Source organism: Fibroporia radiculosa, assembly GCF_000313525.1.
Source record: "Fibroporia radiculosa TFFH 294 genomic supercontigs, scaffold5239, whole genome shotgun sequence".
Taxonomy (NCBI): Eukaryota; Fungi; Basidiomycota; class Agaricomycetes; order Polyporales; family Fibroporiaceae; genus Fibroporia; species Fibroporia radiculosa.
Window position 1 is genome coordinate 29,647 of NW_012133421.1, and position 22,440 is coordinate 52,086.

At 54.4% G+C, this 22,440-nt stretch overlaps 6 protein-coding genes across 6 annotated transcripts; 4 read left to right on the plus strand and 2 right to left on the minus strand.

Annotated features, from left to right (window-relative positions):
• Window positions 1-1,820: 1,820 nt before the first annotated feature.
• On the plus strand, window positions 1,821-8,663 carry FIBRA_05835 (uncharacterized protein; the record flags this gene model as incomplete). Its single annotated transcript, XM_012327583.1, has 20 exons — window positions 1,821-1,923; window positions 1,974-2,147; window positions 2,204-2,300; window positions 2,375-2,508; window positions 2,566-2,711; window positions 2,758-2,890; window positions 3,956-4,047; window positions 4,135-4,897; window positions 4,948-5,286; window positions 5,341-5,509; window positions 5,565-6,727; window positions 6,778-7,161; window positions 7,220-7,340; window positions 7,390-7,617; window positions 7,665-7,728; window positions 7,781-7,820; window positions 7,871-8,039; window positions 8,088-8,155; window positions 8,201-8,352; window positions 8,409-8,663. The coding sequence occupies 20 exons, from the start codon at window positions 1,821-1,823 to the stop codon at window positions 8,661-8,663; spliced, it is 4,794 nt and encodes a 1,597-aa protein (XP_012182973.1).
• Window positions 8,664-9,184: 521 nt separating this feature from the next.
• Window positions 9,185-13,439, minus strand: FIBRA_05836 (uncharacterized protein; the record flags this gene model as incomplete). The annotated part of the gene is made up of 13 exons (XM_012327584.1): window positions 9,185-9,631; window positions 9,683-10,266; window positions 10,317-10,671; window positions 10,731-10,979; window positions 11,034-11,141; window positions 11,201-11,382; window positions 11,438-11,549; window positions 11,603-11,777; window positions 11,829-12,040; window positions 12,092-12,276; window positions 12,332-12,500; window positions 12,560-13,096; window positions 13,152-13,439. The coding sequence occupies 13 exons, from the start codon at window positions 13,437-13,439 to the stop codon at window positions 9,185-9,187; spliced, it is 3,603 nt and encodes a 1,200-aa protein (XP_012182974.1).
• A 2,198-nt stretch (window positions 13,440-15,637) lies between these two features.
• On the plus strand, window positions 15,638-16,045 carry FIBRA_05837 (uncharacterized protein; the record flags this gene model as incomplete). The annotated part of the gene is made up of 1 exon (XM_012327585.1): window positions 15,638-16,045. The coding sequence occupies one exon, from the start codon at window positions 15,638-15,640 to the stop codon at window positions 16,043-16,045; it is 408 nt and encodes a 135-aa protein (XP_012182975.1).
• Window positions 16,046-16,674: 629 nt separating this feature from the next.
• On the plus strand, window positions 16,675-17,651 carry FIBRA_05838 (uncharacterized protein; the record flags this gene model as incomplete). The annotated part of the gene is made up of 4 exons (XM_012327586.1): window positions 16,675-16,706; window positions 16,762-17,136; window positions 17,213-17,276; window positions 17,370-17,651. 4 exons carry the CDS (start codon window positions 16,675-16,677, stop codon window positions 17,649-17,651), a joined length of 753 nt encoding a protein of 250 aa, XP_012182976.1.
• A 474-nt stretch (window positions 17,652-18,125) lies between these two features.
• On the minus strand, window positions 18,126-19,697 carry FIBRA_05839 (uncharacterized protein; the record flags this gene model as incomplete). Its single annotated transcript, XM_012327587.1, has 1 exon — window positions 18,126-19,697. One exon carries the CDS (start codon window positions 19,695-19,697, stop codon window positions 18,126-18,128), a length of 1,572 nt encoding a protein of 523 aa, XP_012182977.1.
• Window positions 19,698-21,263: 1,566 nt separating this feature from the next.
• On the plus strand, window positions 21,264-22,178 carry FIBRA_05840 (uncharacterized protein; the record flags this gene model as incomplete). The annotated part of the gene is made up of 4 exons (XM_012327588.1): window positions 21,264-21,341; window positions 21,400-21,412; window positions 21,471-21,938; window positions 21,991-22,178. The coding sequence occupies 4 exons, from the start codon at window positions 21,264-21,266 to the stop codon at window positions 22,176-22,178; spliced, it is 747 nt and encodes a 248-aa protein (XP_012182978.1).
• Window positions 22,179-22,440: the final 262 nt, after the last annotated feature.

The window sequence follows — 22,440 nt, forward strand, 5'->3', positions numbered from 1 at the left end:
TGACAAAAAACAGATGTATGTAGCCACACACGCACCTTCTTAGCGCTATCGCGCCTGCTCGATACAGCGGTCTTCTTCGCAGGAGCGGCTTTCTTGGCCAGCGCAGCTTTCACTGCTGGCTTCTTCGCGGCTGCCTTTGGCTTAGCAGCAGGAGCAGACTTAGTTGCTTTCGGTGTAATAGTTCTCTTTGCTGTCTTTAATGCAGTAGATTTCGGGCCAGATGCTACAGCTTTAGCCGCTGCAGTCGATTTAGACGCCGGCGCAGTCTTTTTGGGAGCAGGAGCAGCCTTTGTCGAAGCTGGCTTCTTCGCAGCGGCGGGTTTCTTTGCGATGGGCTTAGCTGCCTTCGCGGGCGCGGCCTTTGGTTTGGCAACCTTCGGTTCAGGCTTGTTCTAATAGTTACATCACCTTTCACAGACATATGATAACACTTAACAACATACCTCCTTCGCTGCAGACGTTTCTGCCGACCGACTGGCCTTGGGAGGGAGCTTCACTCGACCAGAGGGTCCTACGTGCATGTACATTAGCCTTCAAGACCACAATCGTGCGCGGAATAGAATTACCCTTGGGAAGGACAAATAGACCCTTCTCAGCTCCAGATGTGATGGCCTTGCTGAGCTGCGTGATTTGCGCGTTGCCGATTTCAAGATCATACTTGTCCTCAACATACCTGTACAGCACCATTAATACCCCAGGCAGTGTACAGGAACCGCATTTACGTACTTCTTGATTTGAGGGCGAGATACACCATGACGAGCGTCATCAGGATGGTCGATGATGCAGTCCTAGAATGCGAAGAATGGCATGAGACATAAGCAATTTTACATAGGAGATGCATCGCAGGGATACACAGGGATAGGCTATGGTAATTGCGAGACGGGGGGACGAAGACAGGAGGCAAGGGAAATGTGGTGGCGCGCGGCGTCGGCCACGCCCTGCGCCCTACCCCTTTTGGAACATCGTCGACAACGACCAGTTATACGGCCCACAACGTTCATTGTGTACAGGCAGTGTATGTATACAAAGAAGATCAGTTAAGGCCACGTTACCTTGATCATTTCAATCCAAGGAGGGTGAGTGGGGGCCGCACGAGCAGTAACTTTCTTGGAGGCAGCCGCTTTGGCAGTCGCGGACTTCTTAGCTATAGACATTGTTGCTGTGAAGTGTTTAACTAGTGGATAGTGGTTGAAGATTGAAGGCTAAAGTGAGCAGTATAGGAGGAAGGCTGGCCAAAGCTTGGAATGCAGAGGGGCAGGGGATGGTGGTGGTACGGGTGGAAGAGAGGTTGTTCAGACTCCGAGGCGCGTCCCGTCCATTCAACAAACTGTAATCGCGTGTCACGTGAGGCTAAATCTCAGGAACTGGCCCTCAGCATCCTTTAGTACCCACCGCAGACCTCTAAAATGTATAGTAGCCAGGGGGACGGTGGATGGGGGTCGAGTACGTAGTTTTGGTGGTCAGAAGGTGCGCTGGACGCCGCCAATGTCGATTGAGCGCATACGTGGTGTTCGCGCACGGTTTTCTTCGCGTAAATTCATATATTCTGTATCAAAATTACACGAGGCGAAGGAGAACTGCGTTTCTGACACTGCCCGCATTTTTTGAGAGAAATACCGCCCAAGTCTGTGCCTGGACAATTCGCTCAAGGCGACGTCTTCAGCAAGACGCATTCGACAGCAATAGCCATATATGGAACGCGTCTCGCGCCGGATCTCGTGTAGATCTCGCGAAGCACATCACGTGCAGATGCGTCCTCACCCGTGGCTGGGCGAGCGTCAAGCGCCCGATAGCCACGCCTTCGCCGGCAGTGAACCAGCATGTCCGTGCCCCCGTCTCTGCTGGCATCTGCGAGGGCTGCCTACCGTGATGTCCTTCGCGCATCTGCATCTACTTTTACAGGCGACCTTCATGTTAGAACTGGTGCGTGTCCGCCTCCTACAATATCCAGTGCGACTCACAGATTACACCAGCGTTCCGCCTGAAGATACGCAACGAAGTGCTGACGTATCCGCCGCCAGCTGATCCGAAACAATGTGAAGAGAAGATCAGACTCACTAAAGAGATTGCAGATGTCCTGCGGAAAAATGTTGTGCAGGCAGTAAAGGTGGAAAGCACAGACGGTCCCGAAGCCATTGAGCGGTTCAGTGCGTTATCCTTCTCCCTTCGCAAGATAGATCTTACACAAGAAACCCAATACCAGAGATGCGTATTACAGAACATACAGAACTCGGTGACAACGACACCATCAAGAACCCTTCACCTGTGGAGTCGAGTCGAAGTGTCAGGAAGCGAGGAAGGTTAGTGCCGCGCCCAGTCTCCCCACTCACTTCCATTTTCTTCGCATATAATCTCCATCCTCATGTCTCACTAGTTCCACAGATGCTGCCAGGACCAGCTCTCATAGTCCCGAAGTGCCTCGATACTATTCTCAGCTCAAAAAAGCACACAAACAACGCGTTGTTCCTCAGCTGAAGGAAGTGGATTTGGAGGAGTCGTTTGTTCGAGGTATGCACTATATAGACGATTGCGTCGGTTGCAGCTGTCAACCGCTTCGATGTATAGGTAGTGGGCCCGGCGGGCAGTCTATCAATAAAACAGAGAACAACGTTCAGTTGCTTCACAAGCCCACGGGGATCCGGGTAGCTTGTCAGGAGACTCGCTCACTGTCTCAGAACAGAAAGCTTGCAAGGCGTGTGCTTTTGGATAAGGTAAATCTGGCCGTCGGCGGTCAGCAGTTCTGCTCACGTTTGCTAGCTGGACGCGTATTATAACCCCGGACTGTCCAAGCAGGAAATGAAGAAAGCACTTCAGCATGAGAGGCAGCGACGGAGAAAGAAGAAGGCTAAGAAGAATAGAGACAATTCATCCGCAGATGAGACAGCAGACTGTGAAGATGAGCCATAAGCTCCCTATATTGGTAATGTGTGATGCGACACAACTCTTACAACTGCCATAAGTTAGCATACAAACTTCGCCATCATCCACGCTCCCTTCTCGCTTGTATGACCGCAATAGAATTTACTTCTCGCCGAGAATCGTGCCAAAAGTCGTGCCTTCACTACTGTTTAAAACGTACTCAGCGATCTAGCAGCCTGAAATTGGATTGGGAAGATTTGCCCTGTGGCCCTGTACTTACGGTCTACCAAGATCGAAAGAACTGAATCATTCTGTGTGAATAGATTGGCCTGCATAGCAACGGTTCGCGACACTCACATATAATACCCTCGCCAACCCTGAATATTGAAAATGCCCACTGAGTTTTAACCCGAAGAAATCGAAGAATGCCTTGCTGTACTTCTCGTTTAGGACAGGCCGCAACTTTTGTCCAAGATCGTCTACGATTCTACACAGCAACGGCATCAGATGTCGGATCAGACATCTGCAGGCACTGGCGGACCCAGCTCGGACTGGCGTCTACGGTCTGACCAAGCATCGGTTTTACACTCACTCTTGCCGGATAAAATCAGCTCTCTCCAGTGCCAATTTTTGTTTGGATGAGGATCCCTGATGGCCCCCTCACTACCATCCCTTACCATCCGATCAGCCTCATTCGGCACTTTGGTCGTATGGGGCTCAGTTTTTGGTGCGGGGTAGTTCGACTTTCATAACTACGATTTTGAGGTTGAACGACGAAAATCCGATGATTGGTTGTTGAGATCGTCTTTGAGACACATTTTGGCGTGACGAGACCTCTGAGTCTCCTTTGTCGCTCCGCTGAGTCGTGTCATAGCTGAGCTAGAAACCTTGATCCTTATGCTGTAGTCATGATTACATTTGTAGTGACTTGGGCGGAGCACAAACTCGGCAAAGCTCGGCACGCTTGGCCTCTCGCGACATTTCGTGACCGCCGATCGGACTGTAAGGGATGGTATCAGGGGTCCTCCAATGAGCATCTGCCATGTGCTTTATATTCGAAATGGGCGCCTCTCGCTAATCCATTCTCACACTGCAGCCTTCGACTCTGAGCTTAAAGGTAGACAGGGCTCGAGGACTGCCCTTCAAAACCTTCAGCGTCTCACCCATTTCTGGGACGACGTTGAACAGGTAAGTTTCTGAATGTTATCAGATGCATATACCTTGACACTCAGCCCTTCGTCGCTCTTACGCAACCTGAAGGAACGCTTACAATAGACCGTGCTTGTCGCTGGGGACTACGACATGGAGAAAACACATCTCCAAGTCTCGCCTGGCCAGCTTGGTTGGCTAGGCTCTGAGTCGTCTCTCCCACGTCCTAGAAAAACGCGCATGATGCAAGCAGTCCTGCTCTTTGTCTCAGCGGCCGCGCTGTCCACCTTTTCGTCAAGTATTTCGGCACTCTTTGCGCAGAACTACGAGCAGTTACAAGCAACTTCTGTACCTGTTGCTCTTGCGGACCCCAGCAGTCAGTGGAAGGACGATATCTGGCCGATTCATAACCAGACCCCTTGGGACATTTCTACCGACTACCCATATCCACGTCTGCTTGAGTACGATGTGACCGAGGGCACCTGGCTGAGGCTTGATGTCCACCCAAAGACGGGCGAGATTGTTTTTGACATGCTCGGCGATTTGTACTGCCTGCCGTCGCACGCCTACTCTCCCTCACACCTCGCGTCTGGCGCTCTCTCGCTTGCCCGCCCGTTCTTACTCGGAGTCCCGCACGACTCTGACCCGCACTTCTCCCCGGATGGTGACCGCATTGTGTTCCGAAGCGACGCCGAGCTAGGCATTGAGAACATCTGGGTGCTGGAGTGGAAAGGCTGCGAGAACATGGACGTCAGGTCGGGAGATCTCAACGACGAATTGCTGGACGCACTGGAGCTAAAGGATGTAGAGGAAGAACTGCTTGCTAGCGGTGTCCAAGAGACTGCTGATAGGAGGCAGCGTCGCCTTGTGCGCGAGGGCCGTTTGGGTGGTACGTCTTCTTTGGTTGCCCATCGCATATATGCGTGACCGTCTCTTCAGCTCAGCGAGTGACAAACGAGACATATCGTTGGGTTTCTGACGCGCGTTTCCATCCATCCGGTTCTAGTGTCATAGCGACAAAATGGTATACGTCTTCGCGCAGCTTGGGAGCCGGTGAGGGATGGGAGTACAAAGTTCCCAGTGTAGAATCTGCGGGTACACATATCAAACCGGGCGATGGTCAACGCCTCGTGGCTCGGACTCTTCCTACGGGATGGGGTCCCGAACAGTACGGTGATCAACAAATCGGTCCTGAGCAGTTTGTATGGCATGGACAAGACACCCTCATTTACTCGAAAAATGTTGGAGACCGCGATGGCGCGTTTTCATACAGCAAAGGTATGCTCTCGCGTTAAATGCAAGTGGCTACAACATGACAGACGCGTTTTGCAGATGTTCACATGGGGGTCTACGCGATTTTCTCCACAAATCTCACCTCTCAGAGGACGACAACCCTCGTGGACGCGTTTCCTGGTGGAGCGACTCGACCAGAACTTTCACGAGACGGCCGTACTCTAGCATTTGTGCGGCGAGTGCGTGACAAAGAGGCTTTGGTGTTCAAGTGCGTGCTTTCATCACAGCATCTTATGCCACTTCTACTGACTGATACTATCAAGGGATCTGGAGACCGGAACTATTCATCACATCTGGTACGGTCTTACATATGACCTAGGAGTCATTTCTGCCCCTATGGGAACATATCCGTCATTCGCATTCTCCCCTACAGACGATGCCGTCATCATCTGGGCTGCTGGACAAATTTACCACATACCCCTGACAACGAATGCTTTTGGAGAGAAGGTTGCGGCTGGCGAGCCGCAGCCCGTGCGCTTCCTCGCGCATATTGAGAAGCGCCTGGCACGGACAGCGATGGCCCAGGTGGATATTCGACCACTGGAAACCGCTTCCACGCAGCGTGTTTATGCATTTACCGAGCTCCGCGTTGATACTACGGGCACCCGAGCAGTATTCCAAGCAGCGGGCGCCACGTATGTACAGGAAGTAGGGCACGACACGCCGCATGCATATAGGGTGCCGGCGCTGCATGCTGACGCACCGTATTATTCGCCATCTTTCGTTGTTAATGCGGAAGAACTCGTCATTCATGCGCGCTGGTCAGACGCCGACTTTACGACGATCGAGCTGGCCAACTTGACGTCCGGGGAAGCCTACGAGCTCGCAGGCTTGCCGTTAGGGAGGTACTACTCCCCTATATTATGTGAATGCACAGGGATACAGAGGCAGCTTGCGTTCATCAAGACGGGTGGAGACTACCTGACGGGCGACATCGTCGCGACCGCGAAGCCGGGGCTGTATCTCGGCCAGATCACTCTGCCTTCGTCGGGTCAAGCGTCTACAGAGATTGTAGTGAAGAACGTGCACTATGTCCTGACGGAGATTGATGAAGATCAATTGCTCAAGACGCAAGTCCGCTTCCTCGAGCGCAACACGAAACTGCTCGTGCAGTCTCCCGGGCGCGCATTTGTGATTGACCTAGCAGCGGGGCCGGATGAGTTTGGCGACTATAAACATGAGACGATTGCGACGGGGCTTATGTCCAAGGAGCTGGCCACTGTCCCCCGTGTTTCGGATACTGTTGTGGCAAAATCGCTTGCGTTTGTGGACTTTTACCATGTGTACTACGTACCCCATCCCAACAGCGAAGAGCCCGTATGGAGCAAGCCCGGGAATGCCACAAAAGGTCTTGTGCGACTGAGCGTCGACGGAGGACATGACATTACATGGAGCAGAGATGGAACGAAGCTATTCTGGCTCCTCGGTACGCGTCATAAGTTGCTACTTGTGCATTGGTACTCATTTTTTGTGTAGGACCGTACCTTCACTGGGTCGACGTGTCGAAGTTAAGCGCATGCAGCTTAGCTGCTGAGCGCGACTCTGAGACATTCGGCATTGAGTGCGCAAAACACATACCCCAGTTCCAGGAGGTCGTTGTGAGGTACACGTCTGACGTTGCGCGGCTCAAGCAAGAGGCTGCATCCGCATTCCAGGCCAACAGCGACGAGGAGGCTCCAATCGGCACTGACTTCTTTATCATCTCTAACGCGACGTTGTTGACGATGGAGACTGGAGACTTCCATTCAGATATTCTGCATGACGCCATCCTTGTCTCGCGCGGTGGAGAAATCGAGGCCATCGTAGGCGCCCAGGATGCTGTGTTCCCGCAGGGCGCCACTGTCATCGATGTCGAAGGAGGTGAGTCTGGGCATCTTACCTCGTCTCCCGGGTGCTTATGATCGTCGATACTCCGCAGCGTTCGTGGTCCCTGGATTCATAGATGTCCATGCACACTGGAACGGATATGACACCTTGTATCCCGCGCGTTCGTGGGAGATGGAGACGTTCCTCGCCTATGGCGTGACGACGCTGCACAAGTAAGCATTTTTCTTTCGTCCTCGTCTATTTTATGAATCCGTCTTGCAGCCCTAGCGCGGATAATGTACTCGCGTTCGCAGAACGGTTCCGTATCGAGCGTGGCCAGCTCGTCGGCCCGCGCATTTTCCAAGTTGGAGGTGTCATCTACGGGGCAGCTGAGCCTAGCTTGTACCATGACATCGCCGACATGGCAGAGGCACGCTCTACACTCATCAGGATCAAGGCTGAGGGTGGGCCATCTAGTTTCTCCTACAAGAACTACAATCTTCCTTCTCGGTACGGCGTCACGTCTTAGTGCAGTTTCCTCGCTCACGTTTGTTCAGCGCCTCGCGGCAGAGACTGCTGACAGCTGCTCGCGAGTTAAGTATGCTCTGTGTCCCGGAGGGAGTAAGTAGCATTCATGTATTCTCCATGTGCATTCAAGTTGAGATCATCGCAGGGCATGAACTACGACTGGGACCTCACTTACATCGTCGATGGTAAGTGCTTCCACATTATGACGACGGTGTGTTTGATCATTCTTCCTCAGGCATGACAACGATCGAGCACCCTCTCCCCATTCCCGTCCTCTACGACGACATCATAACACTGTACGCGTTGAGCGGAACCGGCTCTACGCCTACGCACATCGTCAATTATGGCGGTACGATGGGAGAACAGTACATCTGGGCGTCCGAGGACATCCCGAATGATCCAAAGTGCGTCCCCCACCTACCTGACCGCAGCCTGCATTGACCCGCCCCGAGATTGCGGCGTTTCACGCGCCATGACGTGCTCGAACGGCTGTCCGAAACGACGTCACGGCCGAAAACATGTACGTTGTCCCTCTTCCCTTTGAGACTCCACTGACTGCCCGCAGCTTTTGCCCTGTTCAACACGTCCGCGTCCACGGCCAAGATGGTCCACAAGGGTCTCCGTGCGCACATCGGCGCGCACGGGGAGCCCCCGCTGGGTCTGAACTACCACTCAGAAATGTTCTTCACGCAACAGGGGGGCCTGACCAACTACGAAGTACGCCCTGCCCTTTTGTGCGCCGCTGACCATCATTAATTTGTCCGCCCCGCCAGGTCATTCGCGCGGCGACCTCTGACGCGGCGATTACGCTCGGCATCGACTCCTCCGTGGGCTCGCTGACGCCGGGGAAGCTCGCGGACTTTGTCGTGTACAAGCCGGGGGTAGACCTGCTCGAGGGCGACATTCGGGGGTCGAGGGCGATCCGCTACGTTGCGCGCGGCGGTCGGCTGTGGGATGCGGAGACGATGGAGGAGGTGTGGCCGGTGAAGGGGCGGCGGGGGGCGATCCCGCCGCTGAATCCAGAGTGAGCGTTGGTGGCGCGGGAGTATCGGGGCGTATACAATGGGGTACGCTGGGTTCAGAATTAGTGAGGGTTGGAATGTAATAAAAATTTGTAGTTGCTTCGGTTTATTCTCACTCGCGCGACATGCGTTGGATGGGAATGGAGAATTCGAAAGGTTCCGGGTATCTTCAGCCTGTGCCTGACAATGATGTTTTGCGCCCGTGGACACGTCGATATGATATGTCAATTAATTCATGCGGTGCTGTATGACGGAGTCGTGCTGTTCCACAGCACATATATTCACCAGGTTGCAACGATCCGTTTACATTGCCTAATAGACTGACGACCGAAAGACAGTGATGACCCTAAAGCTTGAAAACTTAAGAAACTATTGTTCCTATTGTGATATTTCCGACAAGTGGACGGTGAGCGAGAGCACTAGATTGCAACGAGGGATACTACCAACAACCTTCATGGATATACAACGAAAGATATCAAGTGAACTTGCCCACGTAACACCACTCGGTATAAAGTCGTGATACACATCTACGCTTTCTTTACCTTTTTGCGTTTCGCTTTTTCTGTCACTGGAGCTTCGCCATCGACCAGTGCGCCAGCCTTCCGTTTTGACCCAGTGACGTCGTCGGACGCCTTATCGCCCTTTTTCTTTTTCTCCGACGTCGACTCTCCGCCCGCCATCTGGGCGATCTGCTTGCACATCGTTTGCAATCCAGTCGATGATCTGAATCGATCGGTCTCAGCCAGTTTCCCTGCAAGATTGGCCCACTCGGATGGCTCCCAAATAGACTTCAACTCCCCAGGCGATGATGAGACACGCTTCGCCTGGCGCACTACGGTCAGCCCGACCTTTAGAAGTTCTTTGAGGTTGGCAGGCGTGTGCGTTGACGAAGGGTCGCAGGCGCCAGATATTGTTGCGTGCAGTGTGCGGCACAGTTGAGAGATGCAAGCAAGGAAGTCATTGCGATGCTCGTCCTACCAAGATAGTCAATGTCACGGTTGCACAAGATATACGGAGACACATACAGTGACAGAAAACCGATTGATCAGGGTGTTCAGTATTTGATAAGCCTGGACCTGCCGGTACACATTGACTGCTTTCCCGGGTGCTTCCGATAGATCGTCCCGGAGACCCCACGCCACGTCGGTGTGTCGACGCACAAAGTCCTGGAAGAAGACACCGTTCAATTTCGAAGCCTTGCGCGACACAAAGTCAAGCAGCGATTCTCGATATGCTTTCAGAATTGGCTCTGTCACGTCCTGATGCTGAAGCACCTTGCTCAAGAACCAGCTGCATTGGCTCAATGTCGCGAGGACATCGGACGAGGGTGTTCTGCGTGCACGGGAATGTAGTTCCTCGAGCACCTGTGCGGCATACGCCTTGTCCACGCCAGACGGGAGCTCTTTTGCTTTCCCTATGCGTGATCGAAGAATGCCCGTTGCCTTGTCAGCCAGCTGCTTCTCGTCGGGACCTGTGTTCACGATTAAATCTGCCAGGGGCAAGATCAGCCGCAACGCCAAGGGATTTGTGACCTGCTTCTTGATGAAAATGTCGACAAGATCTAGTACTCGATTTTTGAAATGGGTAGCCTCCCGTTGCGCGTCAATGTCTGACAAAAATGGTGTTAATAACGCAGAATGCAGACACATGTCAACACACCTTTCCCAAGTTTCCTGTCAGTGGTCCGCGCGCGGAATGCCGCAGCCAGTTGTTCGTCGATAGCAAGCATCTGCTCGTCGTCCATCAACTCCTCTTCAGATTCATCATCCGTATCACCAGTCGCCGCCTCGACTCCGTTTATACGCAAGGCTTCCTCAATCTTTCTCCTAAGTTCTAAAGCCTCAGCCTCGTCCATATCTTCCTCTTCTTCCTCTTCGTCGGACGACTCGTCCTTTCCACTTTCTTCTTCACTCTCGTCGTCTGACGCGCCCTCCCCACCTCCCATGCCTTCATCTTCATCCTCGTCCTCGTCCTCATCGGCCCGGAGCTCGGCGGGATCCCTCCGTTCCAGTTGCTGGGGGAGAAACAAAATGAGACTTATCGAATGAGCTCTTGCAACACAAAAATTTGTACCGTCAGTATGAGGTCGACCGTGCTCTCCCGCACAGAGCCGGACAGCATAGAGAACACCTGATTGGCCACCGAGCGCATGTAAGCAGTCGCCTGCTCAAGGAACCCAATCACGTTGTCCACAAGCACGTCCACCGGCTCTAATGCTTCGGCTTCAGTGGGCCCCTCCGAGCCACCCGCAGATTTGCGAGATTTCTTTTTGCTCTTCTGGCTTTCCACAGGGAACATACGGGAAGCGCCGTCAATGCAGCTCTACATTCGAAAAATGAAAATGGGGTTGTGTGTGGAGGGTAAACGATGACTGACCTCTAGACTCTCCGGGTCGGCTTCATCGTCAGCGCAGTAATGGTGTAAAAGAGTGGCCGACAGCAAGAGTTCAGCGCCCTTCGCAGCCTCTCTTTGGTCATCTGGCACCTAGCACATACTCCAGCATTCAGAACCCGATGCCACGGGCGTAATTCGGGAAATTCTACCTTCCTGAGCCGCTCGACAGTCTGACGAGCTTTGATACGCAACTGCTGTTGCTCCTCGTCGACGTCATCTAGCGTACGAACATGCTTCGTGTCCTTCTCTAGCTCCCCAATAGTACATAGCACCCGTTGAATCCAGAACTCTCCATCAGATGCTACAGCGGGTACTTTCACCGCCTTATCACCTATGGGCGCAGCATCAGCGAATAGTCAAGGTGACGTTCACGGTATGACGCGCACCGCCGCTGACAACAGTAGCCTGACCCGTGAGCTCCGCCAGACAGCTTAAGAGGCGTTCCCGACAGCTCTTCGCAAGCTCGTCAGAAAAAGGAGGGGAGGACAGAGTGCGCAACTTGGACAGAAGATGTCAATATAGGAGCGAAGCCGTTAATAGGTGATGCGTACAGCTCCGATAGGATTCTTCTCCGACGACTTGACAATGAGGAACAAACCGTGCACGACAAACCAATCCAAGATCGACTGTACCCAATCGTCGCTTTTCGGGATGGCCCCGTTGCGAACGAGTGCAGCAAGCTGGTCGATGATCCATGCACGCCGCGCATTCGTTGTCTGCGCATCCCTATAAACGTGCAATGAAGCAGGGCAAGGGCTCAAGTTGCGAGGCACATACGAGTCTGAGCTTTGCTCGTCGTTCGCTTGCTTGAGCAGGTAGTCTATATAGTTCTGGATCCCAGCATTATCCATTGACGTCAGGATCGACTCGACCGTTTTGGTCTTTGTGAGCTTGTCAAATTGTCTACTTCCATGAACGCCGGTCAGCTGCAAGATTAAGGTGAACCCGAGCGTGGGATTATTTTTTACGATAGCTTGCACGTCAGTAGCCTGCGCACTGTGAGCTGAAGAGCTAGCCCGGCTATAGGTGGTTAGACTCACCACTTGCTTAGCGGCCTTGTGCAGATATCGGTCACTGTTCGAGAGATGGTTGATCCAGGAACGCATGAAATTTTTGGTGAAGAGCATGGGCATGTCGGCGGAACTGACACGGGGAAGCGCCTTCTGGAATACTTGGAAACCCCAATACTTCCGCTGGGGCGATGATGTAGAGGCAAATAGAGATTCTATTGCTCGGTAGTGAGTCGCATCGAGACCACGATCTGACTGAATGGGCCGCACCATCGACAACAATCCGGAAGAACTCCGGGAATGAACCCTTGACGGCGGGGCCAGATGAAGGGTCTGCGAGAACGCCGTCAAGCAAAATGTCCCATACAAAATGAACCTGAGGTCGCCAAGCGCCCGATTTGGGAACATCTGTTTCCTCATCGTCATCAGGGTTAGATTCCTGTATCACGTCAGTTGCATCTTCGGCTTCCCGGTTCCAAAAGAAAGGATAGTTCAAACCTTCAGGACACGAGCAATTGTTGAGAGATTTCCGGTGCTCAGTAGGTCAGGATGCTTGAATGTAGGAGACAGCAACTTCCGCCAGTCCCGGGACGGATATTGGCTTTGCAGTTTTGCTGTCAAGGCTAGCTTCTCCGGAGTCCAGCCCTTGCTTTGCACGCAAATGATATTGATGGTGGCTTCGATGGCATCCTCCTTCCAAGGGACATCGCAGCTGTTGAGTGCATCAACGGCAAGGCCAACTGTCCACCAGGCGCTCTCGCGCAGCCAGGACTTCTTCTCGGCGAGAGCTAGGAGGTTCGCCAGAACATCGGTATAGCTAGAGAGACTTGAAGCAAGGGTAGCAGAAGACGCGGAGGTGGGAAGTGGCGTGTCCCGTAGTAGGAGACCTGACTGGATGACAGCCGTGAGGCCGAACAGACGTGCAAAATGCATGTCCCGTTCCTCCTGGCCAGACATCGAGCCTTGCATTCTGGACGAGTCGTATATCAAGGTGATAATTTGCGCGCACGACACCGTATTTATTCGCGACAAGAGCTGCATGCCGTAGAGATGTGATACGCACAAGGAGTGTGAAGACCAGCGGACTGACCTCCGTCAATGCAACGGCGAACCCAAGTCTGCTGCTTTCTCGCGGACTTGCCAGGCCGCGTACAAGTCTCCGTATTGAGTACGAGACATCTTGCGCATTGAGGTTATCCAAACTGTGGTCCTTGGATTCCTCGTCTTCGTCTTCATCGTCAGACGTTTCCGGTGACGCCTTGGGCACGAATTGCGCCTGAAAGTGCTCAAGAGCAGAGACCAGCTTCACCGAGGCATCGATACGAGCTGGCTTGGAGGAAGATGAGAGGTCCCAGAAGAGAGGGAGAGTGGTCGACATTGTGCATGCCGCACTCAGTCGCGAGTTCACCGTTCACCAAAATTTCTGAAAAGACAATGGGCGCTTGAATCACGTGCTAAATTGTTGCGGGGGCCTTCTGAATATTCAATCCTCAAGGTTGGCGCTTTCGTTTCGAATTTCCTTTGTTTTCTTCTCTCCTTTGCCATTATACTTGAGCTGCCTCTGGATGTAGCCTACAGATTTCACCTTCATACTGCAAGTTTATCTCGCTTTGAAAACGCATGCATGTTATCTCTTTCTATGAGAGGCAAATCATATCTTATCTTGGACCCATCTGACTCCCTCAATCCACTGTTCCGGCAAGTCTGGAAAGCACTTCACAGAGTCTGACATTCGACTGAAAAATGGTACTTTCGACCAGAACATAAGGGAGTGGAGGCCGCCGAGGAATCTGACACGACTGCTACAAGGCCAGCTCGCGCGACCAGTTCCTGTCTCTGGCATATTTCTGGCGACGCTCGATTCTGCCATTCAATGCAAGCTCGCGGACCCAGATCTTCGACCGAAATTCATCCATCTGGCTCACGACCCGGTGTCGCGTGCGCCCCGTGGGTGTTCTGGACGTGCGCATGATGTCAACGGCACGCTACCCTCAAAAGGTTGAGCTGATAGATCTGCGCTGGTTTCGTCATTGCGACTGTCGCTTGCTGCTCGCGGTCGGACGCCTTGCCATTCCCTCCGGTATGCATCGCCAGGATCTATCGCTGTCTGCGGGCTTCCGCTGATGTGGCTCGCCACGCATTCCGGCGTTCCGATGGGAAGATGGCGGGATCTCTTGGAAGCATCGCGGTTTCCACTGCCATCCACACATGATTGGGGCGAATAGGCTTTTTGGCCTGCAGACCCTAATTTCTCTACTCCAACATCCACCTACTCCTCGCTGGGGTTGCTTCGGCTATGTGGTGCCTCTGGGAGATGAAAAAGGGAGCTGTATCATCTGCCATCGTCTAGAGGAGAAGCATGGAGGTGGGCCACCTGCGCGATGAGATACGTATTCAGGGTCGCTGCTATCGGCAGTAAGTGAGCGCAGCCTGTGAGGTTGAGGGCGCCCATACTGGGAACCGCTTGCAATCGCCGGGCATCCGCTGTTGTTCGGGTCAACCATACTAGTCTGAAGATACGCCGCATCGTCTGTCTTCCACTTTGTCATACTATGCTCGGTCATGTTTGCATGTGTTCATCACACAAGATGAACAAACGGACGTAAGTACTCTCTCGAGTTCCGTCCGTGGGCTGCCAGGAATACTGCTTCCCAAGCACCTGACGCGCCCGTATCAGCCGGAGATATCGTAACTTTACTCACATCCATTTCGAAGCCATCCTGCAGGTGTCCTCCCGGCGTTCCAAGGCTGCATCTTGAGGCGCAGATCGTGAGAGATGGAGATGTCAACGTACCCTAATATTCAAGCTGTGGGCGGCTGCGGCTGTCGCGCCGTTGTTCATGTCCGCCATCGGATGGGCACCGTGTAGCATTTTGACCCATGACCGTGGATCGCGGGCGGTCTACACGATAGATCCAACCGGAAACGTGAAACGACCTCGAATTTTTGCGGGGAACATCTGTGTGGGGTACGTGATTTTATATCATCGACTCGGCTGGAACTGATCATCGCTTTAGACAGGCGGTAGTACGCGAGCCCGCTGGCTAGTTCGCCGCTGACGGCGTCCGTCGCTGCGCGACCACATGTGCGTCGTGCGCCTGGCAAGGTGTTCGTTGGCGTTCGCGGACACTGTAGGAAGAATGTATGACTATGAGATATCATAAGGCACACGTAAAGTACGGAATGTTGGGCAAGGACCTTGCTGAACGGGTGACTGTTCACGATCGGAGAGATGGCGTACAAGCTTCCTGTATTGTCGAGGTTGCCATGAAACTAGTTCGGGTCACGCGAACAAAGTGCTCGTCCCGGCTGAAATCGGGCGAGGTCGAGAGAGACGTTTTGTCTTCCGAGTCCGCGAGACTGTGGCTCGGAACAGGGACGCGAAAACATGTGACCCAGGCTTGTTGCCTCCCGCTAATCCCCCGGGCCCTCATTCCGCCCCGCCACAATTTCCATGGCCGCCTCTCCTCGTCTATATATTAACCTGGGCCTCCGCCCGCCCCTTGTTTCTCCATCCCAACACCCCCATCGCGTCCTCTCATCGTTTCATACATACCGTGCGCCTCATCCCTCTCAATGTCTCACTCCACCCTTCCCTCCTTCGACCCACTCGCGACTCATCCGTTCACGAACAATTCTGGCCTCCTCCCGAAGCCTGCACCACCGTCGCAGTTCCCTCACCCTATTCCGCCGCCCATTGACCTGCGGACGGCGGGCTCGATGCACACCCTGACGCAGGGACAACTGTCGAACCTCTCCGCACCGCCGTTCCACGCACCTCAGCCCAAGCGGCCCTCGAAGCCGAGCTCAAAGTCGAGCTCGAATGGCCCGCGGCCGATATTCGTCCCGTTCCGGCAAGAGCGCTCCTCGCCAGAGCTCGACGACATACTGCTGAAGAAGAAGGTCTCGGACGCGTTCGCGAACAAGGCGACGTGGAGCATCGACCAGGCGCAGGTGCCTCTGCCGCCGTCACAGACGCGATGATGCTGTCTCTCCATGCCCGTCTCCACGCTCCATACCCACTGTATGCACGCTCCCCTCCTTCGTCGACCGCCGTCCCGGCTGACCAGACGCGCGCAGCTCATGATCTAACGAATATATACCAGACGCGCCGGGGCTGCCGGACGTGAGGGGCTTGGTTCGCCGTGTGCTGGAGGACGCATGCGCAGAGGCTGCTGTGCTCGATGGTTATCGCGAGGGACGTTGTTGTAGGATATTGGCAAATAGGGTAATCTGGTGATCGCTGTGGTCTCGGTCGAGTTTGTGGCTTTCTCACACTTCTCTCTCGTCATGCGCCTGCGCCTGCGCCTTACTTATTAATTACTCGCGCGTGCCAGTGCTGTATTTCTTCTTCATTGTGGCCATAATGCTCGTTTGCTCTGATTTGTGATATATAGCCATCAGTCTCCCGGGTTGTCCTCGACTCCTCGCCGACGCAATGTCTCAGTCTATAAATTGCGCTCGCGCGTGCACTGTTTTTCCTCGGGCTGCACCCCCATCTTTGCCGGCTGATAGCGTTTACACGAGTTGCTACTGCGAGGAGAACATCTATCTCCTCGCACAGACCTTTCACGAACGTGCAGCAGCAGACGACCGCTGGCCCTGGAGCCTCCATGTCCTCTTTATCTCGAACGTCGGCAAAACGGTCCGTGCGCGCAGTTTCCACTCACACTCTCCTCGCCGCACATTCTGATCTGCAGCCTGGTCGTCGAACAGGTCGCACTGTGGAACCAGAAGGCCCACGAAGACGTGGTCATCTGGGACTACCATGTCGTTCTCGTCCTTCGCCTTCGCGCACACACTCAATTCCGACCTGAAGACCCGGAGCCGAGCGCTGGCAGTGAGAGCGCGAGTTGGGAGGGCGAGGCCTGGGTGTACGACTTCGACACCCGCCTGCCCATTCCCTGCCGCTGCACAGGTGCGTCTCGACCCCCGCTGCAGCGCAGACGCGCCCGTGCCTATCACCACCTGATACGCTCCTGGCTTGGCGGATGCCGCGCAGACTACCTTGTCGGAACGTTCCCGTACGCGTTTGACACGACGCCGTCCGCGCATGTCAGCGAAAGCTACCGCAGGTGAGGGACACACCGCCATTTCGCGTTGTGGGGCGTCTGACCGGGCGAACCTCGGCGTCCTCGCCCGCACACCCAGCTTGTTCAGAGTGGTCCCTGCTGCGGCATACCTGGACCACTTTGCTTCCGATCGCTCCCACATGGTCTGTCGTGCCCACGCCTCTTCCCCGTGCTGGTGTTTCTGAACACACAGGTCGGGCTCGCGCGCGCTCGCACGTTCATATCGGCCGCGCTAGTTGGCCGATGCGGCGCATCCACACTCGGGATACAGCTCTCCCCCTCCGACGTATCCGCCGATCTCCGGGTGCAGGGCACGAGAGACAGGCGTTGTACACAACCTGATGGACCGCTATGTTGCCATGCGTCTGCCACCAATGGCGTCTTGCAGCCTCCCAGCGGTCTCGGATAGAGCGGGGGCAGAAGATCGGACGGAGGGCGAAACCGCGTTCGGCGAGGTGATGGACATGGCACAATTTGTGTATTGGATTACCGGAGCGCGAGCTGTGGCTCTGGCATGAACAGTGATTGGAAGTGCCGCAGCCTTGGACAGGATCCTGGTGCGGGGATTTGGTTCGATCGATGTCTTGTGCAGTCTAACCTCATATGGTGGCCCAGGGTGTCCGTCTGGACGGACAGGCCCGTGCTTCACGATTCTCGTGCAGGGTCGCGTTGATGGCAGATGAGACGCCGACCGTGGAGGATGGGGAAAGACAGTGTTTTGGCCGGAGCCGTCGTAATCGTTCAATCAGTACAGCTACCGCGACTGCTCTCGTCTTTGGCGAAACATTCCAAGGTAGCCTTAATAGCTGAATCGTGACTAGGATTGCGTAGGTTATACCCAAAGCCTCTAATAGCTCGTGGATCCAAAGCGGTTAACTCTATCTAAGGTATCTGAAGCATCTAATGAGCCTGTATAATCTAACCAGTCCAAGGTTCTGTCTGCAGATAACGGCTGCAGCGAACCCACGGAGCCCTGACACCACCGTCCGCCGTTATCTGTCGCTGTACTGTCGTAGCATTGGATCCCTCAGTACCCTTTCTGCGACATCCGCCGCAATATACAGCGACACGTCCACGCCGTCATCGCACCAATGTTTCAACCGTCCTCCGTCTGTGGAGGATGCCGTGGGCGCCGCCTCCATGATGTGGACACATCCGTCCGTACTCGGGATCACCGCCTCAACGTAGCGCGGCAACGCGCCCGAGCCGAAATCCACCTCGTACATGCCCAGGCGCGCCCACGACGTGATCACGACGTTCCGCCGGCCAAGGCACGCGCGCCACGTGCGCACGAGCGCGGGGTCGTGCGCCATGTCGTGCAGCAGCGCGGCCAGCGCCGGCGCGTCGAACAGCGCGACCGTCGCGCGGATGCGCTCGGCCATGGTACCGAGGCCCGAAGACGCCTCGCACGCCGGCATGGACACGCGCGCGATGGTCAGCGGGGAGCCGACGAACGACACGGGGAGCGGCGGCGCGAGCCGGGCGCGCATGCCGAGCATGATGTTCAGGTGCACCGCCGCGCCGTCGGCCTCGAGCCCCCGCGCGCGGTTGATGAGCATCCAGACGTGCGCGAAGAGCGCGTCCTGGCGGCTGATGGCGCGCGCGCCGCGCGCCTCCTCCCACATCCGGCGCACCTCGTCCGCGGTGAAGTGCAGCAGGTAGTGCGCTGAGGGCCCCGTGTCGAAGTCGGCGAAGGGGATGGGGTCGCCCGGCGGGGCTGCGCTTGTGGGCTCGAGCCCGGGAGGAATGTCCGGCGGAGAGTCGGTGGTTGGTGTCCACCAGTCGTACCGGTGCATGGGCAGTGCGCGGGACCTCTCGACGAGCACGGTGTCGGGGCTTGCGGCGTCGATGTCGCCTGCCGCGGCGCGGTCGAGCAGGCTGGGGTCGAAGACGGGGCTGAGGATGGGCACAGGTGCGCCGGCGACCATGGCGCGGTTGACGGCCGCCCAGTCGGAGGTGAAGCGTGCCAAGGTATGCGCATCCGCCAGCGCGTGGGCCATCTTGACGGCAATGGCGACCGCGCCGCAGGCGAAGGAGGTGGCCTGGACCATGAGTCCTGGTAGCCCGCGGAAGTTCGTGAGGTCGTGCAGGGGTAGATCTGTGTCCGGAAGGAGTGTGGTAATCGGTGTTGCCCCTGCGTTCCAGCACTTAGACCCGCTGCGACGCTCTAGGGGGCTGGGAACGAACTCGGCTAGATGTTTGGGACTGCTCGCGACGACTAATTCGACACCTGGGTCGGAGGGAGTGCCGTAGGACAGATTCACGCGACCGACGCGCTCGGTGTGATCGCCATCCGGACGGTAAGGTGCCCACTCTAGCTGGCCTGCCCACTGAGGATATGAGTCGAGGGTGACTTTCAGACTAGATTCGAGCTGTTCGGGCAATAGGGCTGTGCCTTGTGCATCGTAGAACAATACTGTCGCGGTAGTGGTGAACCGTACTACGGAGGAATCTGCGATGCTTAGCGGCACAGTTTGGGGCTGGTCGGGACGTGTCCGGGGGAAAATTCGAGATCGAGAGTGGACGAAAACGTCTAGGGTGGCGGATGTTGAGTTGGCAAGCATGGTTTGCGAGAATGTGAATGTACACAGGTAGGGGATGTTAAGCGAATCCTGGGTCTGCTTTATGGACCTGCTAGGCGGCTGACCCGTAACTGAGTCGAATCATGGTTTTCTCGGAGCCGACTCGTGTTTGACTCTGAGCGACCAAGGCCATGTATCAAGACATGACTTACATCTCTGACAGCGCCCAAGAAATATTCCTAGACACTGTCATACAGCGCAATTCATCGAGTGAGCACGGCTAGTATGCGGGTACCATCCCTAGAGGTCGCCGACCCTTTGTTAATCATTTGCTATTAGCACGAAATATGGATCACTTGCTGTTTATTGAGGCATGCCTCGAATGATTTGTATGATAGAGTATGTAAGCTCCTCCGTAAATGTGTATAGCTACGGGGGCATACGGCACGGATACCCCAGTATGAGATGTGTATTACCCCATGTCCATCAATGCGGCTGCGAAAGTCCAGCGGTAGCGATGGTTCAGCGCTCAGCGGCCAACTCTCACCAGCACGACTCATCAGGCCTCAGGCTCGAGACGTAATGACTCGTATGAACTGTCGGAAGCTGTGAAAGCGAATTCAAACGGATTTCCGGTGTCTCACGGAGATTAGTGAAGGTGTCGACAATGTTGTTTACTTACATTTAATTCCTCTCGCCGTTACTGTCTGAACAGACTGAGACAATTCGGAGAGGATGCAGCTTGCCAGTTCAAGCTTGGTGCGATTGCCATAAATAACTGTGACAATGACGCGTGACAGTCACGTCACGTTTCAGTTGTTCCCCCTGCGCCCCGTCGCGCTCGCCGCTCGTCGCCCTCCTCGCCGCCACAACTTCCAGCTCCGGCCAAGGTTCTCCCCCATTCTCTTGCAGGCTTAGATCCCATTATCTACAATGAACGGACACGGTGGACCCAGCAACGGCATGTCAGTCGGAGTGGTTGACCATCGGCAGGACGGACTCTACCCAAACCATTCGGGATCCTCCTCGAGCACAGGAGAGGTCCCCACAGTAAATGGATATACTCAGTAAGTTGAGCTGTTGATATAGAGCATGCCTTTCTTTTGTGTTATTTGCTGTTTTGCTGGTGTTTGCGACGGTTGTTTTAGTGTTTTGACATGCACTCCTCGTTGTCTCTGAGGCCTTGATGCCATGAACTCGAGTTCGCCTTATAGCCGGGTTGCCGTCATGCCATGCCTCCTGGTCCATGTTCCTGTTTCCGCGTGACTTTCGGGTCTCAGATATTGATCACCTCATTTGCGTTGTGCTGACGTCCTTGCAGACCATTATCATATCAATCACACAATGAGGAGATATTGAATCATTTGTATCATTCGGGATTTCAGAGTGGTGTGCGTCGTCTTCCAGCTTTGTCCGGCATACCTGAATTGACTGTCACACTCGTCTTGTCTTGTAGAACTACTACGACACTATATTGGTGAGTGAACGCCCAAGCCCAATTAAAGGCGTATATTAATTGTCAAATTTGCGTATCTTTAGCATATATACCAGAGTTCATATCGATTACATGCACTCATTCTCTCTCGATCTCCGTTTCTTGCTCATCTGATGTCTACAACACCACAAGCGCCCGGACAATGTGTCATTTACGTGCCTCTCGAACATGAACCAGAAATTACACAAGAGGTAAGTAAGCATCTGGTCATATGGGCCCATCGTGCTCATCGCGTGTGTGGTAACTCAGGGCTTCTCCATTGGTGAGCTTCGAAACAGCGTGTCAGCCGGATGCAGTTACTTATGCAATTTCGCTTTAAGCTCTCGGTTACCTATATTCGTCTATTTCACTCAACCTTATTACTCCCCAAAATGCCAGAGCCACTCTAGCAGCAGGCTGTCTCCTGGGCCGGATGGATGATCTCTGCAACTATGCCTATGAAGTGTGCAGACAATCTATCACGATGGCGAATATCGGCAACTGGCTTGAATTTATGGATTGTATGCCTCCTCCCTCTGACGGGACGTCAACGCCGATAGAGCAGCAGCAGCCCATGCCTTCGACGGCTGTGTTTGGCCCTTATGCGCAAAGACTTAAGGATGACGTCTTCCATTTCCTGGTGGTCACGCTTCCGCACATGCTCAACGTTGGTGGACAGGCTACTCCTGTCTCGCCACACCCAGACGGACAAACGTCCGATGCCGGAAGAGACGCGCTCTTACAGGTGTATGCGCGGGTGCCGTTTGACCTCTTCAAAACAGCTGTCGAGTCCCCGACATTCCAGATAGGTGCGCATTTTGTTCTCAGGCACGTTGTATGTGGATTCTTAAATTCTATCAGGTTCCGATCAAGCCCGGTTCAAATTCGCAAAAGACGCCATTGAACTAAGAAAACGGGGGACTGCGCGAGGAGGTCAGGGGGCAGAAGAGACGGTTGTTCTCGCGTTTGGAGGAAGCAACTTCGGCGGAAGCGCAGTACACGTCACAAGAAAATTGCGCAAGCGACCTTTGTGGAAGGTCAACTCCTGAGTGTCACACAACCATAGCTTTCGTACTGTTATCGTTCGTCTAGTCCGTTTTGCATCATCTTAGCCATCTTGTTTGTTGTGCCACCAGGGATATACAGTACAGTGTGAGAGGCTTGCACTCTGCTCGCATGAATATGTTCTTACCCTCATGCTCGGATTTTCCCCTCAGAATACAGAATAAATTGGACAATGTTTTTGCCGCTTTGATACCGACTGATATAGTTCCAATCGATAATTGAGCATGAAGACCCATGTGTGGTCGT